Consider the following 21,789-nt stretch of genomic DNA (forward strand, 5'->3'; position numbering starts at 1 on the left):
TAAGACAAGTGTTGATCTTGGATTAACAGAAGATATTTGAATGAAAATGTAGATGTATTTGATGTACCATTACACGTTACGTTGATCAATACTGGCTGTGGCCTTACCTTTTGATCTGGACCACATAGGAGTCATCAGTTTAATCTAAATGTAGTAATTGTTTATTGTGCATCACAGGATGCAGAATTAACGGGTTTTTACACACGGGCTGGACATAATGTAATCACAAGAACTTCATTTTTGCAAATATCTCAAGTTATCGAAATACATTTGCAAAAATCTTGAGTGCATGCAATACAGTTTTTCTTGCAGTTTTTCTTGCAGTTTGTGCCGACATCTTAACCTATAAGAATAAATCCTTGAAAACGTCTGAAATCGGAGACAAAATTTTACGTTGCGTGAAGCAAAAACCGTCTAGTACTCATCGAATTTTGAACAAGAACACAGGTTTATTAAATAAAGTAATTCTGGTGTATTTAACATGTCCATAAGCAGCATACAAATTTGTATTTTATGCACTAGTTGAAATGCTTAAGAAAAGTTGTTTAAAACAGTTATTTGAAATAAAGCCTCACTTTCCGCCGTGTTTACATCCATTAACTTTAAAAGAGGGAACCCCACACAGTCACGTGATCTTGCATTATGACTGACCAATCTATACTGGCAGCATGTTCTCTTAAAAAACGTTTGTGCACTAGAGATGTTTTCTTTCCTAAAACCAATATGGCAGAAACATCGCATACAGCATACATTCATTTTAAACCGTTTCTCCCGAAAACCAGACTGGAATAAATGATCAAGTTCTATCTTTGAAATATTGTTCTACTCTGTTATGAACAATCTTTATAGTATTGAGGATACGATGTTTTGGATAGAACCCGGTCTGTCGTTTAAAACACGACGTACACAGAATAAGTTTTATTAAGTTTTTTTTTTTATAAATTATATTATTACTAATAGACTGTTGTATCATCACTGATCCATCTTTGTATTATGTATTATGTAATATTATGTACTATATATTTTTCCGCCAAACGACGTTACGTTATTGTATGACGTTGACGTCACTTCCTTTGTATTTGTTTATATTAATGTACTACTGATGAAGGCTATGGCCGAAACATGTTTAGTACCTAAGACATTTTAATAAACAGTGACGTGTTTGTAAGATTTATTTAATTTTATTAAAAAGGGGAACAACTCTAGCAGGCTAGATTGAACTTTACCGGTACGCAGTTGTTTACCACTATCGACAAAGCGGGGGTTTGGGGGCGGTAGCCCCCGATACTAAGGAAATATATAGGATAAAAAGGATTATAAGGTGTTGCGTTAGTTGGTATGTGTTTGGTGTTAAGGGTTAGGGTTAGGGTACGCTGTTTGATGTTATGCATAAGTGTTGCGTACCGGTAAAGTTCAATCGTCCCCTCTAAATAATCATGACCGCCATGCCATCTGTTGCCGTGTTTATGTCTAAAAACTGTATTTCAAAATAAAATCAACCGTGAGAGATATCATTAAAAAAACTGCTGTCATATTTATTGAGATTTTTAGGTGAAAGGCTGAATACATATTAAATTGTACACACTATCCTCAGAGTTCTCAATCACATATTTATGTTATTCACGGTTTCTTTCCTTAAAAGCTTGCAGATTAACAGATTCCATCTAAAGCACAATTCTTTATTGCGTTCTTAATTGTTTTCCTCATGCACTACAGGATCGGATAAAGGAATTAAGGTAAACAAAGTCGAACTAATTAAAATTAATAATTGTAGTTAAAACCAAAACAACAACAAACTTCAAACAACATGTGATAGCTTGATATCCGCACACATTTATTCATTTTAACACACAACTAGCAACAACACACATGTGAACTTCATTAATATATTAGGATTACAAAATTACAGGTCGATGCATTTTTTAAAACGGTTGCATCGCTCTTACATTTATAGTTTTAAAATAACACACGATCGAGTAAACGTTCAATATTGATTGGTCCAAAACAAATATAGGCATCGGTCTACGGCTTCGGTCCATATACGGTTTGTGGCTGCCTGGCTGGTCACTATAATGCCATAGGGACCTCAGTGGAGTTTACTATTTCTTAAGTATCACATCTTTTCCCGTCAGTGTCAATTCGTCGAGTTAAAGTTTCTGCAATCCTTTGCTTTGTGCATATCTTAATTGCACATTAAGGATCTTTCAGTAAAAACTCAAAACCTGTAAATTATTACTTTGATTCAAAATTCTGTTAAATTGTGTTTTAATAAGGTACGAGCGCGGGGACACACTCATGGTCGTCACATTATACAACGTTAGAGACGAAGGGACCTCGTAACTTTTAAAAATACACACACGCTCTACAAACATATAATTACAAACATAATAATTACAAATTACTGTTTCCATTAGCTAACATTATATGAAATATATGATAGGACGGAAACGCTTGCTAACTGGTAAAATGGGAGGCCTATCTCCACGCTAAGCCCAGAATAAATATCTTAACACGACTTCATGTCTCATGAAGAAGCCGAAATAAATTACATTTGATATTTAGGTAACATATTCTATGTATTAATTAAGAAATAGTAAACTCCCTGACATAACATAAAAACGTATGCAAACACAAGAAAAGTTAATCAAATATTTATCATAAAACAATTGTATTTTTTGAGGCAGCTATTAATACTAACTTTTAATGCAATTGTTTCGAGGACACGCCTTTGTACAGTTATTATAAAAATAGGAATCTGTATATTTATTAAAGCTACTAAAGAATAATACTAGCATCGTAATTACCAAAAAAAGTATAACATGTTTAGTTGACGAAAGGCTAACACAAAGGTTATTCTCATAACAAAAACAAGCTTTCATGCTAACAACCTTTAAAGAAAGAAATATGACAACATTGCAGATATGTACAATCATACGTTTGAAACGCAAAAACTGCACTGTGTGAGAGAAACTTTTATGCCTGGTTAGATGGCAATATATCGGGTCATGTCAAGGTTATGTTGAGTAAAGAAGGCATTATTTTGGACCCAACTGGTATAACGTGGAGTCAAAATAAATGACATTATTTTGGACCCAACTGGAATAACGTGGAGTCAAAAAAGGATACGGTCGAGTCTCGATGGCAGTTCGGTTGAGTCAATTATACACTTGGTCGAGTCAATTTGACATAATGTTTGCTTCAAAAATCATAATGTTGGAAAATGAATTATTTTAAGTCAAGATGACATTAGGTTGAGTCTTTCAGCTTTATGTTGGATTACATAACACATGATTGAGTAATTTAAGTTAAAACGAGATTACGTGTAGTCGATATTGCATTATGTTGAGTACTACCGGTACATCTATTTTTTGTCAAGTTAATATAAGATTTTTTGGGCGTTAGATTGGATCAAGTAAGCATTTAATTGGGTAAAAAATCAGTTTGATTAAGTTATGTTGGCATAATTTTCGTTAAAATTGAATCAAGGTTAAGTTTAAGTTAACACTACATTGAGTAAAATTAGCCTACAGCTGAAGTAATTACAAGGTTTAGTCTAGCTGAAATAGTGTTTAGTCAATGTTGGCATTATATTGAACAGACTGGCATTTTGTTCAATCAATTTGACATTGCATTGGGTCAAGTTTTTGGTTCAGTCCAGTTTTCGATATGCTCAGTAAAGTTTGAATCAGATCGGGTAAAATATGTATGATGTACACATTCTTTTGGGTTAAATTGAGTTAATCCGGCATAAGGTTATATCAAACGTTATACGTGTACATGTTGAGTGTTTTTGTTATTAATAGAAGGATCATTGTTTGCGATATACACACCAAGGATTGTCGAAACATCAACTTGAATTAGGCGATGGGTGAAACTTGTTTAAAGAAACACCAGGTATATTAAGGAATATATAACCGTTGATCTGCATAGTAAAATGTCAGTTGTTTATTCGGCAAGTTAGTTTGCATTTAAAACCATAACCGTTACTATAATGTCGTTATATAAAACTTCAGTCAATATAACGTGTTGTACTATGCTATAATTCTAACGTTTAGTTTTTATATGAACTGAACATAAGAACCACATCACTGAATAATGCATTTTATTGGTCGAAGGTATCATTTGTGGAAAGCAACATTAAAATACATTGACTTTACTTAAAGTTTATACAACTAGACGTTTTATGCTTTGTGCTAAACACAATAATTATATGCCTCAATATATTGTCTATTTAACCCGGCATAATCGCATCTTGACTCCACCAACTAGTTTATTGGCCCACCTAACTAACCTAATGCATAATTGGCTCAATAATATGTGAACTAAATTCAACATAATGATAATTCGACTCAACAATGTTATATTTACTGAGCATAATACCATCTTAACCTATAATTGTGTCAATTTTACTCAACACAATTCTAAATTGACTAACCATAATACCATCTTTACTCAACAGAATCAAACAGGACTCAACGTACATCAAGATTTAACATAAGTTCAACTTGAATAAAAAAATCTACTTGACTAAACATATCTAATGAACTTAATGTCAATAACCGAAATACACCATTAATAAAATATAAGTTTCTTTTAACAAAAAGGCGTTTTCGTGTTCAATCAAAAAAGCTATATCGCATCCACACAACACAGGTCAAATTTACGTAGAATTAAATATTGGTAAAACACATGGCAAACAAATAAATAAATAGGCGAAACATTCTGGCTAAATCACACAAGTATTTTATTGTAATCGAACATACATAATTGTGATAGTTGTACACAATTCCATTAAATAAAAATATTTAAAGAAAATGGCGTAATGGTATCAAAATCTAACACGAAATATCCGGACTAAAACGTAGAAATACATAACACGTTTTAATAGGGTAAATGTTGATGTAATCGGATATTTTTATCACCTTTCTGTGTACCTGGAATAATGCTTAAGATTTCATTGCGGATGTTGATTATACTTTCGTTTTTAACAAAATTCGTTTTTAAAATGAATTTTCTTGCTAGAATGAAATGAATAAGTACAAACATAATCACTAATATACTACATTTAAACTACACATAAACCTTGAAGTGCGGATGCAGGTTTAGCATGATTTCTATATTTCTCGTTTGTTTCCAAAATAAGAAACCAAACACACCATGACATATATTAAAATGCATAAGATAATTCATTATTAAATGCACACATAATTATATTAAATTATTAATAGTGAAAATCTAATAACTTGTTTTACTGTTGCTCACATTCGGCCTTTACAGCATGTGTCAATAATACTTCTTATTATGATTAAGGATCTGTATTACATATATGCAGCCATTTCTAGTACATGCATGCATCCATATACATGTACATCTAGTGGCATGAACGTATTAACAGCATACATTTAAACCCCTGTTTAACCTTCAAGTTCATGTTGGAGACTTGTTGAAATTCGTAATATTAATATGTATTGTGGTAACGAAACTATATCACAAATATCGCAATAGAAATTAAATTGGCAAAATGTGAATGGATTTTTTCAAAAGCAGATTAAGACAGAAATAAAATACAGACATCACCGTATGTCCGTTGCCTATTCAACTGTTCGACAACGATGTAAACGTTGTATTGACAGTGTTCGTTGCGACTAATACACAGACTTATTAATTAACTTTATAATATTAGACGAGAATTTGTTCAATTTGCTCGCCCCATACGAGTCGAGCCTCGCCAATAAAGCTCGAAACTCGCCTTATACGAGAAAAAGTCGGCCAATATGGAAAAAACACGGCAAATACGGAAAAAGGTCGGCAAATACGAGATTCAGCCAATCAGAAACCAGGAAAAACTCGGCCTTATATGAGAATCTAAAATTTCGACAATTTTGGACGCCTCTTTGAAGTTGTATGCTTAGTTTTGGTGCAAAAGTTTAAATCGTTAAAATATAATATTGCAGTTTACTTGAAGCAATCAGCCCCTTATATATTCAGCGTCCCTGTTCAGCTACCTTTTTCGACAATAACAATAGTGCAGTTTAACCACAACAGTAAGGTTCAATATTTGAGCATTTTTGCATAAATAACAACGGTACCCAAATAACAACAGCTACAATGAACGCCGACATCAAAACTAACTCGAAATCATGGAGGATTTACACATTATAAATGCAATTCCTGATGGCAATAAGTAAGTTTTCAATCCTTATTGTCTTTCTGAGTTGTATGAAAAAAACAACGGTAGTGGATACGGTGTGACTGGAATGTTATTCAGGTAAATTTTGCATAATTTCGCGACTTGTCACATTGTGTTCCTGCATCATGTAATGTCTTGAAAGCATCTTTCGTCATATACTAAGTATACATACTATTGTTCCTATGCTTTAGCAGTAAAATCGCCTTCATATTACAATATTAATGAAATAATAATTATTATTCTGATATTAAATGCATGGAACATTTGTTTCCTCTTGCAACAATATTCAATTTTCGTTTTAAATTAACAATATATCTCTTAAAAGGTATTTTGGTGTACATAAAATTTTCAAAGCATTTTGCATGGGAATATAAACAGGTAAAAAGTTAGACAAAGTTATAGAACAGAAATTCTGCTATTTTTCAAAACTTCATACTTCAATTAATAGCAAAAACCTGTAATTCAAAAGTAAAATTCAAGCCTTTCTTGCTGAATAATATTATAAAGTAAATTAATAAAATTGTCATTAATTAGTTGAATTCATATTGGCTTTGTTATTGAGCTTCAGACAGCCGTATTGTCCTGAGGCCGCAATACGGCTGTCTTCAGCTCAATAACAAAGCCAATATGAATTCAACTAATTAATAACATTATAATATAAAAATATCATTAAACCTTCAACCTTTAACTTATTCTACATGTAGTATGTATTTCGCCAGGTTATATAAACAATACATATCATACCCCATACACAGCCATGTGAAGTACTTTATCTATTCACTTTAAACTATTAGTATTACACCACACAATTTTAAGATTGTTTTCAGTTCCTAGTATTTCTTTAATATTAATTCCGTCCTGCTCCTTTATCCAGTGACTTATGTCTGTCTCGTCCGGAAATGCGATGTTGCAATAAAATAATGTACATTGTACGTCTCGTGTCTTTGACCATTTTACCATCGACTTAAAAACATGCTCGGAAACCATTACAGCGCGGTACTCTACACACCTGATTGATTCAGGCATATGGTCATGCAATTGTGTATCAACCAGTGCCGTATTTAATAATTCAAATATATTTAGATTTGGTAGATGTGGAAGAGCTTCACAGAGAAGGTCTATGGATTTACAAACGTCAATGTGAAGAAGTCTAATGTTTTTACCAGTGCCTTTCATCGCGTCGAAGACGCACTTTTCTGTTACTGGTGTTGCTGATAAAGAACATTCAACCATATTGCTGCAATCTACATTAGTTAAATCGGTCGCTCCCTCACAGCCAAGGTACTTGAGTTTTAGATCCTGTAAATTAATTTGACCCTTGTTTTCGAGACTCAGATACAAAAGTGTTTTTCTCGATTGGGAAATTATTTGCTGTAATCTGGTTTGTGAAATTATTTCCTGTGAAGTATATTTGCTGCAGATGATAGATGCATTAAGACTAACGATGTTTGCTATGTTCATATCTAGTAATGCATTTAACGGTGTGTCTGCGTTGATCTGAGCAGGTTCACATGTGATATGACTGATGAACAATTGTAAGAACGGCGTTTTAGTTGCATTACTTTCCATAAAGCCATCCAGTATCATACATTGTGCCTCATAACACTGGTCAAATGCACATTTGTTCTGGACTGATTTATCCAGCAATGTACTTTCCATGCCGCGTGTCATTACATCCATGATGTGCTTTGATATTTTTTCAGCCGCGGATGGACACATTCCGCACGTAAAGATGAATAACTGACCTATGTCCGTAATTGGTCTGCTTTCACTAAACGCCAGTTGTAGCGCGTTTAGGTTTGCATCCATTTCTACAGGATTTATTGCAATATACACTGATGCTAGATATTCCTGGATTGATTTGTGAACAAACATATATGGAACATTTTTTCGTGTGCTAAGTTCCAAAGATTTTCTCTGTGTGATTATTCCTGTTTTAAGTAAGGACGTACGTTCTGTTTCCGTCATGTGCTTTTTGATAATGTCTTCTGGAAAGACAAATGATGCTTGTCTATTAGTGTCTGTTAGAGTTTTAAACGCAAACTTACTTGCGGAATAAATCAGCGACATTTTACTATGCAGATCCTCGGTTATGTATTTCCTTAATATATATGGTATTTCATTATTCTTATTTTCCTCACTGTCAATTTCAATTTGAAGTTTTTGCAATCCTCGGGTAATGTGCATATCTAGCATATTGGTGTATATCGCACACAGTGATTCTTCTATTAAACGTCCAACATAAAACTGATGAACTAACTGCACACAATTAGATGGAATTTTGATAAGGTTTTTAATGTTGTTCGTGGTAATTGTTTTCAAGAATTCACTGTATTTGTGTTGTTGATCCTCTTGAGAAATACCGTCTTTTTCAGCTAAAACACTTACCACATTTTTCGACAAAGTTGTATAGTCCACAACGCCGGATAATTTACACAAACGCGTTAAAGTATCGCTCATGTTGACATCGGCAAGTTTCCATGGTTGTGCGGTTACAATATTGGTAATGTTTTGTCTTTGCAAATACTGTGGCATTGTTCGGTCTTTTAGGCACTTGCAAGCAGAGTCAAATGGCGGAGAAGGGTGATGCCATTCGTCAGCAGCATCGGTCAGAACAATACATTTATGTTCCCAAATACGGTCTGTCCAATCTAATCTGTTACGCTTTATAGCATCCTCAACCATCTGACTAACGTCACACGTGACTCCACTGTAATCACCTAATGACACAAAGAACAGAAATGTGTAGTCTCGCAAAGTATCAAGATCATCGAATGTCATTTTGTTTGATGTTTCCTTGCTGGTAGTGGCACTGCTCATGGTTTCCGAATGGGCTTTACACCAATCAAGAACGAGTTTTGTACAAAACGTTGTTTTGCCGCATCCCTGATCACCTTGAATGTAAATTGTATTTACCTCTTTTCCATCACGATGCAGTAGCTCCTTGTAGCTACTCAAATCTCTATCTCCTGAAGAGGAAGGCAACGCTTTCCTCCCGCCATTCTGGCCTCTCTTCAATTCACTGATCGACGGGGTCACGTATATCCGTGATAAAGGTACATCGATGCCAGAATCCAGCATCGAAATAGGCACAACACACATGGACTGGTATTGCTTGATTAACCATTTTTGTATTTCTGCAAGACATCAAAACATCGAGCTGTTAAAAAAATGACTAAATTTCTTAGGAGACATGTTGTTAAATATAATATACAATGTTTTAGAGAAAAAACACTTCGAAGATTGGCGCATACTTAAATCGAAATAGAATATTAAAGAAGTTAATCTGTTTTATTCATTCCCTTAATGATTTTATCTCTTGCAATTGAACACACATTTCTAATTTACCATCGTGCACAATCATACATAACACCTACTGATTAAAGCGCTGTTTCTTTCATACTTTATTGTCACATTAATATGTTCGCTTGTTAAGAGTGATGTAGGTTCATCGCCAGTCAAACGACAGCCACAGCAAAGTCGAAGAGACCTGCAAACTAAGATATAAATAGTTTACAATACATGGCCTTGTGTATGCCCTTATACCCCTGACCGTCCTCAAACGCATTTGTATGTTTCATGTGTTAGAGGCAATTCAGATAAACTTAATAATTATTTAATAATGGCTTTGTGCACTAAAATTCATATCACTTACTAGATGATAAACAGTTCCGATTTTCAACTGTAGGCCGTGTAGTCTCATCCCCATTTGACGATTTTGCTTTTGTGAACGTATTGTCTATCTTATTCATCACTTCATCACCTGTTCTTTCTATCCTATCAATTTGACTGTTTATCCTCTCAATTTGACCATCTCCAGTGTGAATGATTTCTTCAGTGATGTTTTTTCCTGTAATCTTTAACGCATCTGCCATGACATTTACAAGTGAATTTTTTTCTTCTTGAAGAACGTCTTTAATTTCTCTTGTCAAAGTTTCTTTGAAGTGTTCAAAGGTTATAGCAATATCCTCATCGGTTATAACTAGTGTTCCATTCTTAAGCTGTGAAAAATATTGGTGCGAGAATTATATCATAATATATACCAATCAATTAAAATAACTTAAGAATGTTTAAAGTGTGTATGTATCTTTGGGACAGATGTTAACGATGTTTAAAGTGTGTATGTATCTTTGGGACAGATGTTAACGAAAAAACAAATAATTGAATGCATAATTGCATAAAACGTCCGTTAAATATCATGTAGTCTTTAAATATGGGTCATCTCAGAATCATTAATAATAAAATGCAGTTTTGGAAATGTATTATATAAACTCATAATATCAATCATTAAGTAAGACATCACAGGATAATTAATGTAAAATTCCAGCAATCGGTTTTCTTCATATACAAACGTTTTTTAGAAGATGTTCCTTCGAATCGACAGTTTTGTTAATAAACACTCCATAATATTCTTGCCATTTTCGATCAAACCGTGCTAGGTGGTTCCAGAGCAGAAGTTTTATGAGGATAAAAACAGTCGCTAACAGAATACCCAAAAGCTGACCATATCACGGCGTTTAAGATTAAACTTTATTTTTATCTCAATTTACTACGATTCCGCGGTTGTTTTACTAATTAACATGGACGTCTTGGGAACAAATGGCACATGTACAAGTTTCTTCTTCATGATAATCATTTACGTTGGTTGCCATTGATTTGTTTCAAAAGAGTCAACTCCATTGATTTGTTTTAAGAGAGTTAAATTTAATTTAAGACCAAACGATTTGCAATAAGAAAACATAACGTTAACTATTATTCCCGATGTATAACCCGCGTTTCTGCGCATGTCAAACCTGAGTTAACTTGTCTACTGTCGTCCGTGACGCAGCTTGGTGATCGGCGTGTTTTAGGCTCTGCAATAGCGCTACAAGAGTGTCGATGGCACTGTTACTGTCCTGGCTGGTCATGGACATCGTGGTCTTATGTCGCACGGTACGCCCTACCTCTCTGGCCTGAAAATTATCAACAAATTTATGATTATCATTTTGCTCGTATTTGGTTTTTGAAGCATTTACGTAAACTTCGTACGTAATTATCCACCATGCCTCAAACTGGTAAGAACAACAATTGCTTTATTAAAAAAATCAATTGTAAACGCACACTCAGATTCAAGCGCAACCTTTGAGTGTCCAAGTCAGAATTATCGTACCATTTAAAATCGTTTACAACTTTATACCTTATTAAATAACATACTAGTTGTGAAGTATATAAGTGCAATTACAATATCAATCAAATTTTATTCCATATTCCTCAACACGATAGGTAGTTACATTTTATGGAATACAATAATATGCGATTTCCTATGATTAGATCTTAGTAAATGAATCGATTTTTGTAATGTTTTGAAGAAGTGTTAAGAAGAAATCTTCACTATAAATCTGTAAAAGAATCATTTAGTTATTTTGTAGGCTGAGAATCAATAAATGGATGGGTTCATGATCTTTACTTAAGGAGAAGTTTGGTTTCCTATTATCGATGAATTTTACGTTAAATAACCGACCATATATCGATCCGACGAAAACGCTATCAAAGCTAGTAATCTATCTTTAAAAATAAATAAGTAATTATGATTTACGCAGGATTTTTTTAATAATTAATGCGCAGTGATTGGATTATACAATCAATATTTATGTGCAATTTTGGATTGCAATACAAATGCTCAGTTGATCATACGTAATTTGTTGGGGCTGCTTCTGGTTGTATAAAAAAGAGTAATAACTAGGACCGTCGTGTGTTTACTGGTGCAGTAAGACAGCATTAATTAACGGGTAAACTGTCCTACAAGCTTAGATAAAATTTACAATAAGTCAAGGTAACAGAATGGAAACTCATAAGTGTTTTCGTATACAATATGCATAAATTTTAAAGCCTCATAAATATAAAATTGTCGACGATGCACGATGAAAGACCTTTCTAACAAGTATTACCTAACGATGCTTTGATTTAAAAACCCAGCTGTCTATGTGTGTTTAGAATGACCATAAAAACTGTAATTGTGAAGTTCCCAAGATAAATAGTTTGTGTTAAAAAGAAGTCCTCATTGAGAAAATATTTCTTTATTTGCAAACAATATTTAATATTTTATCATTAAGCATTAAATAAATATAAATCGCTTACAAAAGCGCATTCTTCGCTGAAAAATGTGTTTCGAATTGCAAAAGTATAACGTTTTGATAAAATAATTGCTGACCATTTTGTATAAAATATACCTTCGTGCAGACATTTTCCTTATCCGTCAGGTCGTTATTGAAATACGATTCATAGTATTCGCAGTTGTATATGACATTTACTAGTCCATTGAAGTCGGTATCTTCTGCTTGGTTGACGTCCTTGTACCCATCTTTGGGGAGAAAACACTTTGCGATATGCCAGGGATCTGTGCACCACTTAGAGGCATCCGTGTTTATCCAGGTTGGATTGCAAAAACGGTGTTGTTTTGCAATTTGTTGACGAATTTCATGGCATAAATTATTTATTGGACAATTTCGTGGCTTATGAATTTCGTGAAATGTGCATCTACCGCGATTGCAGCATTTGTTCTGAGGATCACATAGCACAACATTTGGAGTGTTGCACTGATTACATACAACGTTCTCCGGAATACCGTTTTGTTGCTTGATCTCTTGACGGATGTTATCATAATATATCTGCGCAATACCCTTTACAATGACGAGCAGGCAGTCACTTGTGATGTTCAAACCCATAGCCGCCTTAAACCAGTTCACGGTTTCCGGCTTACGAATTATGTCCTTGTAATCCGCCATGCTTATCCGCACCTGTGCGTTTCCTTTCTTAACTTGTACTAAAACGTGTTATTTGTTTAAAGGGTTTGTGTCATTCAAAACTGCCAAAATTATGCAACATTTCCTACAAAAATCTGAAATTGACAACAAATTATATTTACACAAAATCACGGATACAACTTTCTATATATGAAAAATGCATGCAGAGAAAAAAATCATTGTATTATTCGTTTGTCTCCCCTTACGTTTACAATTTGACGTTATCTTCATCCTTTTTTTAGATTAAGTAACATCAACTAAGTGTTAAGAAAGGGTACGTGAGCGGCTAAATATTGTTATCGCTCTGAGCCTAAGTCTGCTCGTCTGTCCGAACTGTACAATATATACATATATTTTCTCTTATCAGACGGCGTGTCACGCGCATGGACATTGTGGCTATCTTTTAGGTCAAGGACAGACTTTGAGGATCAAGGTCAAAACTCTGTAAATTTATTGTAAATTATAGGGTCTAAATTTTCTTAAAAATGACTTTTTGATGAATTATTTCAAATTACGTATCACACATGTTCATCTTTGAGACGTTGTGTCGCACAGAAGAACCAAGTGGCTTTCATCAATTTAATGTCGAACTTTAGGTAAAAGGTAAAAGTAAGTCCTTTATTGTGTAAATGTTGCTTGTTCGCAGTATTATTTGATTATGCAACGAATCATTTAAAAATTACTTGGCACACATTTTCGCCTATATGGCTTGAGCTGAGCTTTAAAATTACATCACTTTATTGCCAAAAATAGGGCTTTTCTATAATTTGCTTATGCATGAAAGTATTTGAAAACATTTCGGCACATATATTTACCATTTGCGATGGCGTGTCCTTCTAATATTTGTTTATGTGATTAATACGGAACATAATATTACAAGAGTATGAGATCAAGGTGTTATAATGTGTCACAAAGGTGTTATAATGTGTCACATAAGGCCGTGCAATTTACTTGAGCGGGTTAGAATTGAACTAAGAGGTCCCAGCAGATTATCATATTATGGGTGACATTATGGCGGCAACTATTTTGTTGATTGCATTTATTTATACTGGAAGATATTAAGATGTTATTTTTCCATTTTAGTAGTGTATGTAAATAAAGTTATCCCTCTTTTGTAAACCGTTAAACTGAAGATATTTAGCTTAATAATGGTAATTCGGTATGTAGGCGATATTGAGTAAAGGACATTTCGAATACTTGACATGGATCGAATGTCGTGTAATTGAGGCTCGAACTGGTTAATGGTTACAGTGTTGGTAATACCAGTTTGGAGTATGCTATTCCAGTATCAAAATAGTGCATTGAGGAAATAATTTACCATCTGTAAAATTCATCGATATATGTTATCTCTAGAGTGAATCACTACACGTAAGGTTAAGGTAACAATCATTTGGTAGTAGTAAACATGGGGATACACTGTTAAAACGAGCCAAGGAGTACAATTAAGACATACCTTTCTTATTCATTAATTTATTGTTAGCTCATATGTATTCATGTCTGATTTGGAAACTCTTTTCTAGTTGAGCAAAAATGTGGTGGGGCGGGGCAGCATTTCTTGCAGAAAGGAAAAAAGAGCGCATGCGCGTGAAGACAGACGAAAATTTAAGGCGTTAGTGCTGATACCAGGGTTCAGAATCAACGGGGTTTACAGGGGCTTACACACGGGCTGGAGAGAATGTAATCACGCCGTTAAGAACTAATTTTTGCAAATATGTAAAGTTATTGAAATACGTTTGCAAAAATCTGTAGTGCATAATAGACAGGTTTTCTTGCATTTTGTGCCGATATCTTAACTTACAAGAATAAGTTATTGAATACGTCTGAAATCGGTGACATAATTTCACGTTGCGTGTCACATAACCGTGTACAATGAATGCAGTAAAATGGATTTTTTAACCAGAACACATGCTTATAAAATAAAGTAATTCTGATGTATTTCACATTGCCATAATCAGCATAAAAATCTGTCTTTTATTCACTAGTTGAAATTCTTAAGAAAATTTTTTTTTTAAGTAATTGGAAATAAAGCACCACTTGCCGTCGTTTAAATCCGTAAAAGTTAAAAGGTGTACCCCCCCCCCCCAAAAAAAAAAAAGTCACGTGACCCTGCATCCTTGATACGTTGTGCAAGAAAATGGTCGTAATGGAATGCATTGGCATACTTGTCAAAATAACGTTGGGAATGCAATCGAGCAACAAAAATATTGCAATTTGCAAAACGATTCTTTGAATGCCTAAGATGAAGTAAGATGATGTCACTATTCTGACCTCAATGCTTTTCCCAAGTAAGTTCTTAAAGCCTGTTGAACTATTTAATAGTAATATGATCTCATGCGTTTGACCATGACACGTATTTCGCTGTTATTTCATAGGATTATAATTATTTATAAAAGATGAACATGGTATAAATAATATTTTCACCCACCAGAATGTATTTTATTGTACATCGATGATGAACTGTGTCAATGGTGCTTAAATATTCTAGTTGTGGTTGGTTTCCGTCCCCATTTGTAACTGTTAGGTCAACGCTCATTTTCATCACGTTAGACAAAAAAATAATTGGTGTTTTGTACTTAGTGTAGTTGTCGTTGAATCCGACATTTAACTCTGAACAAATTGTAATCTTAATATAATAATTATTACAATTAAATATATCCGAAACGTCCGTCTAGTACTTTAAAAGGCGAAAGTAGTAATGAAAAAATGTCGCCATCAACGCTTTAATCTTGCTTCATACGTTGTCATTTTTTCCTATCTGCCATGAAGATAACATACCTTAGCAAATGTAAATTACGTTATCGAGAAAAGAGTAGCTTCTCATACAAACTAAGAATAAATTAAATAGTTGCGGTTAGGAAATTAAACAAAACAAAATATTCCTCATATGCTTCATGTAAAGTTAATTACAAAGTGTAGAATCTTTCATTTATTCAATCACTGACAGTTATAGTAACAAAACACATTCTAACAAGTTCTATTAACATAGAAAAAACATCATTTACCAATATATATATTCCAAATTAACGTTTACACCATGTGAATTAAAATATGCCCACTTCCTTAATTGTAAGTATGTGTTCCTAATTATGTAAAGACCAGCGTGGAAAGTGTATTCAAGAAGAAGTTGATGAATTTAACGAGATTACAACGCCCACTTTAAATTAACAACTGACAGAGTTTAAAAGAAGTTTACAATACAGCAGTTAACTGCGAACGCTTTTTCGTAACTGGCTATGGGAAACAACTGCGACACAAACTAAATAATGACGCGGTCATTGTAAGCTCTCTTATAAGATCGTTTTTGCATACATAAAATACTTATTTCAAGGTCATCCAGGCAAAGATCCATCGTAGTTAAATAAGCTAACATTGTCAACACATCTAACAGTATTTTCTATTTTATGCCTGCACGATTTTGAAAACACGACATCCAGATAAGTTTGAATGACAATGACTTCAAAACGAACCGTTGCTTTGATGTTTAAGTTTCACCAGTGTGATAACATTCGTTTTTATTTCAAAGTCATAGAGGACTTCTAATAAGCGAAACTTCCTAAATCGGCCTACACAATGAGAATCGTGAAGTTGGTACATTCTCAATATATTATTATCGAAAAGGTCAACATTGTTTCTTTTATTAAGGACTAGACTAATTTCGATTGAAGTTGTTCCTTGTTAAAAACAGTCTTCTAAGACGAATATGTATAGAAGCGCGCTCTTAAGTAGAACGGTTTGTGTTTTGGTTTTGTAAAAAGGTCAGGTCATTTTCGCAGCATAGCAATACTTTGATCTTGGAAACTATGAAGTTGACTGTTATTGTGTTTCAGGAAGCCAAATCAGTAACCTTTATTAGCCGCATTTTCCACATACTACTCACTTCGCATGAAGAGATAGAAAATATAGTAAAAAGTCAATGCGCAGTTGTTCGTTAAGTATGGTAAAATCCATAGTTTAAACACATTCAAACGTGTTTTTCGCTTTTATTTGCTAAAGCATCTGTTTGCGGCTTTTATTTGCTACTGAATATTGTTTACACTTTTATTTAATACAGTATATGTTGATCGCTTTATTTACTACAGTATATTTAACCTGATTTGTAATTTTGAAAAACATGTTATGAATAATGTTCAAACGACAAAGGATGTAATGATGTTAAACGCGTTCGTGTTTATTTTGTAAAACAGTATTCTCTTCTAAGGTCATTAACGGAATCTTTCCGTTGTCAGATTTGATGAATTGAATGTCTGTAAAATGCCGTGTCTAGTATAAAAGCATTTTACCGAGGGAAATTACCTTTAAATCTAAGTCACGGGGAAGAGATTCTTTCTTATGCATTTATTGTTTACTTTACAAAAGTTATACACACTCGTCTGGTTGAACTTTAACGTCCTTTCCTTCACAAGATTTTTTAAAACAAAAATGCTATGGTTATTTTGTACGCTTATATTCATATATATACATGATTATGCTGACAATCTGCCTAAAGGGCTTGTGCATTGAATCTACCGTGAGATTTGTAGTACGAACATCTACCCCATCCCCACCTTATCGAACCAGAAGACTTTAAAGGACTTGATTACATTTTTTTTTAAATGCCATCACTTTGTTTACAAACAAAACTATACTATTTGAAATAAGTATCTGTAAAACAAAGTTCCACGGTTAACCTGAGTCCTTGAAGAGAACTCTGTACAAATACACCAATCTGGTATATTACTATAATATTGGGCTTTTTAAACGCATTCTACCGGTAAGTTCACATTTGCCTCTTTACGAACGCTTTATTATTTTACCGATTCCGATTGACGATTTTTCATAACGAAACCGATATTGTTAACATTTTGTTTATTCAATGGAGTTATATTGCTGGTTTAATTATGTAGAATGCGTTATACGTGTATTTTTATTTAGGACACTATTTCTTTTGAAATTTGTCATTTTGCCAAACTGTGGCCAAGTCCATGTAATACTTGGGTGACGGTGTTGGTACTTTTATCATGCTTTCAATGGTTCTCAGTGGTCTGTTAATGCCCTCGCTTGAAGTACCATTTATACTTCACATTGATTTTATATCCTTAGTGACAAAAATAATAGTTGGTAAGTTTTACTGGATATTACTGTTTGATTAAGCCCTAACATTACAACTTGATCGCGATGACCTCAAATCATGTGACGTCCCATTCGCTATAACATGTACTAAATAAAGCCTACCCCCATTTATTGCATACGCGATGACCTCAAATCATGTGACGTCCCATTCGCTATAACATGTACTAAATAAAGCCTACGCCCATTTATTGCATATATATATATATAAATATTCATCTAAAATGAGAACGTATTCTCTCGTTCGTTGTTTACATTATCGGAATCACCATTATCACTGATGCAATTTCATTTTACGTGTTATTGGCTGTACACATAGTTCAACGCATTGACCAATATAATTATGAATTCAAGTATATGATCCAGTAGCGTAAACGAAGGTTCAATCCGTTATTAAAATTGCAAAACATTATTTCAATAAGGCCGCAAAACGCCAAATCATGTGATAAAAACTTTTAGTCATTGTGACATTGAGATGCATCAAGACGAACATCTCAGGTACATGTCAAAAGCTTATCCTAGCGGCGAAGTAATTTTATGTATCTTACCGTGGACCGTGTTCTTAAAGATACTTAATCACGATGAGCGATTTTAAACACGTATTTTGATAAGATTTGGATTTGATAGATAACTCGTCAATTTATGTTTAACGAAATGCACATGTTACAAGAGAAGGCATCTTGGTGCTATTGTAATTGATCCTGGAAAAAGTCACAAGGTAGTACATTTAAGAGATGCTACGGGCTATTTATATCTGGTGGAATTCCTCATTGTGGCAAACCCAGCCATTTATAAAATAACAACTTTGGGAAAGCATGTACACGATTGTTTCTTTGTGAATGGAAGACATTGTTCAAGGTCATAAAACTAATAATACATATTTTAGGGACTAAAGCAACTTCAGCATATAGGTTTCTTTGAGCCTTAAGCTGTTTTTTTGACATTTTGTTTAACTTGTTCTGTTTAGTGCTCTTTTTGGGTTTACTGGTTTACAGATTCCGAAACGGATTATCCATATGCCAATTGAATACATGCTGTGACGGCACTACATCACACAAAGTTACTGTCATCTGTAAACTGATTCGTAAGAATGCTTATCAAATATTCATAACACTGCGATATACAAATACGAATACAATCATAAAATCAAATAATTCAGTTTGCAGTTTTGTTGATACTGTCCCTCCATAGTGGAAGACCAGGTCCTTTTTCTAAATCATGAAATAGCCCAGTGATCAAAAAATCAATAATTTCGGACTACAAATTAAATACGCGAAACAACTTTCAAGATGTGGTTTCCTTTGTCATAAAGTGTGCCTACCCATCCACCACAACGCATGAAGACAATTCATGTACGAAAAAGCGTTCGCAATAAAATTAGATATTGTTAATTGCTGTATTGTAAATCCTTTAAAAATCTGAAGGTTAAGATAAAGATGCATTCAGTGGTGAAGGAGTCGGGTTCCATTCATAACTACTAAAATAATCTTTAGGACTATATTTAAAAAAATGAACTGGAGTAACTATAAAAACCAATAATGCAAACGTTTGAGACAGAAACAAGCATTTCTGCCTGTTTCCCTACTCGTATTTGAGCTTTTCTAAAAGTTATATGGTACCGATTTATGTATAAATTAAATCAGTCAGTCATTGGTTCAGTCATCTATGGCTCGTCCATCCGCCATACATAGCGTTGTTATATTTAACAATCCTGACATATCTGTCTATATATAAGGTGCATTGACCAACCTCTGCATATAGCGATACTATTTGTTGACATTTTTACATTTAATAGTCTTAAACAAAATGTACGCTGAGCGCGCCGAATGTTGTCCGCTTTGACAAATCTCAAATTTTGGCAGTTTTAGTTTAACATGGATGATACATCAAATATAATAAACATGATATTTATAGGTACGTTAATATATTGTTTTATGGTGAACAAAGAATGCATTGTTTTTAACAACAATCATCAACAATAACAGCACCATACTAACATCGCCGCCATTATCTCCATCGTCTTCGTTATCAAGATTGTATCGTCATAAACGTATTTATTATTTATCGTCATAGCGAACGTATTCTGTGCCTATAGCGCTTTGATTTATACAGTTTATAAAACAAGTGTCACTATCAAAGATAGTCTCATGTTTCGGGGTATAGTAAATATTACCCCCTAAAAGATTTATGTCTACCTCCGCCTTCGGATTCAGTAAAGATCACTCTCCTCGGTAAGCAATATTTAATGAAAATGATACTATATTCAATGATATATTTCACTCCCAGTTCATTATCAGTAATAGTAATTTTGTGAAGTAGAACTCATCTGAAGTTGTCGTTTGAATAGTTCCACAATAATTGACCAAATAGGAAAGAAAACATTACAAAAAAATGCTGCACTTTAACTTACTCAGTTATCACAATGCGTGTAGGTCAGGGTTACCCAACAAATATTACGTTATGCATGCTTTAAGTTATCGTTTAAAGGTTTGTGTATCAGAGATGTTTAACAAGGCGATTCAAGTTTATTTGAACAACGATTTGCTAAAATGATCCTGCCATTAATACACTTCGAGACTTTTCTAACGCAACACTTTTCAAACTTGAATATCTCCGTTTTTAGTCAAGATTGCACCGAATGAAGTCAAATGATCACATCTAATTTTTTTTTAGCAAAACCTTTACACAATTATGAGATATTCAAGCTTTAAAAGTGGTGCGTTAGAAAAGTCTTAATCTGCGTGAATTAGGGCAGGCCCTTGTGGAAGAGTGGCGAAACAAGCCGCAATGTTTTATTCTTAATTACGTGGCTTCAATGAGAAAGAGATGTGTACACGTTGTTAGAGTCATGGGGACACATACAAGATATTAGACACCCGAATTTGTGACTTTTCACATTGTTATTATTTAACGTTGTACGATTTTGAGAATTTGACTTTTGAAGTGATGTTTTTAATTTGTTTAGTTAAATATTTTTTTGTTTATCAATTTCAATTAACATTACAATAATTATCAAATATGTGTTGAATTATTATTGGTCCAAATTTCAAACAAATCCGTTTAAAAATAAGGAAGCTATATTAATTTGAATACGTTGTGCGTTAGAACAGTCTCTTAAAAGTGAAAAGTGCACTTAAATCATTAATGCATAGTATAATAAGACAATATTAGCTGTAGTTTTACTTATGAACTATTTCAGGCCCATGCGTGCAATAAATGTTAAACTTTGCAAATTGTTAATCGAACGTAAATAGTTTATTACCACTAACTACTTATACTAATCAAAATCAACCATTCTTAATATGTGAATGGATATAGAAGTTAAATTAACTTACGTAGACTGTTTTAAAACGTGTAGTCCTTCATCATGATTGTCGACCCTTTTATAAGCATTCGGTTGTAACAGCATAATGATATCATGGTAGACAGCCAGCCCACCAATTGATCGTTTATTAAATGCTCAGATAAGGTTCATTATTGTGTGTGGTAAACTGTGTTTGCTTGTGAAGATATTGACATCGTTCAGAATTATGTTCGCGTTTTACATCGTGCAGAGTTCTGTCGTGCTTGTAAACGCGACAAACTAAGACGGTTATAAATAATCTGATAAAGCTAAACACTAAACTGTCTTAAAGGAAAAAAAAACGTTTTAGGTAAAGCTTTATGTGTTCTATGAATTTGAAGAGTGTCTATCGTAAAACTTTATTGACA

The 21,789-nt window shown here is 33.6% G+C and overlaps 2 protein-coding genes across 4 annotated transcripts in view; both read right to left on the reverse strand.

Annotated features, from left to right (window-relative positions):
* Window positions 1-1,813: 1,813 nt before the first annotated feature.
* Window positions 1,814-21,596, reverse strand: LOC127870744 (uncharacterized). Of its 3 annotated transcripts, XM_052413186.1 has the most exons (7): window positions 21,414-21,596; window positions 12,400-13,067; window positions 10,984-11,142; window positions 9,846-10,191; window positions 9,568-9,687; window positions 9,107-9,327; window positions 8,709-8,910 (listed from the first exon to the last, which is right to left on the reverse strand). In XM_052413186.1, the coding sequence occupies exons 2-7, from the start codon at window positions 12,952-12,954 to the stop codon at window positions 8,857-8,859; spliced, it is 1,455 nt and encodes a 484-aa protein (XP_052269146.1). In that variant the 5' UTR covers window positions 12,955-13,067; window positions 21,414-21,596; the 3' UTR covers window positions 8,709-8,856. The 3 variants fall into 3 exon arrangements, with proteins under 3 accessions (XP_052269143.1, XP_052269145.1, XP_052269146.1); XM_052413183.1 differs by having other exon boundaries at window positions 1,814-9,327; XM_052413185.1 differs by lacking the exon at window positions 21,414-21,596 and adding an exon at window positions 15,975-16,119 and having other exon boundaries at window positions 1,814-9,327.
* Window positions 1,814-21,789, reverse strand: part of LOC127870745 (uncharacterized) — a 38,516-nt gene continuing 18,540 nt past the window's right edge. Inside the window, exon 7 of the transcript XR_008044899.1 lies at window positions 1,814-5,082. The gene's annotated coding sequence lies outside the window, so the exon portion shown is untranslated. The remainder of the gene's footprint in view (window positions 5,083-21,789) is intronic.

Source organism: Dreissena polymorpha, chromosome 3 (assembly GCF_020536995.1).
Source record: "Dreissena polymorpha isolate Duluth1 chromosome 3, UMN_Dpol_1.0, whole genome shotgun sequence".
In the NCBI taxonomy this organism is placed as follows: Eukaryota; Metazoa; Mollusca; class Bivalvia; order Myida; family Dreissenidae; genus Dreissena; species Dreissena polymorpha.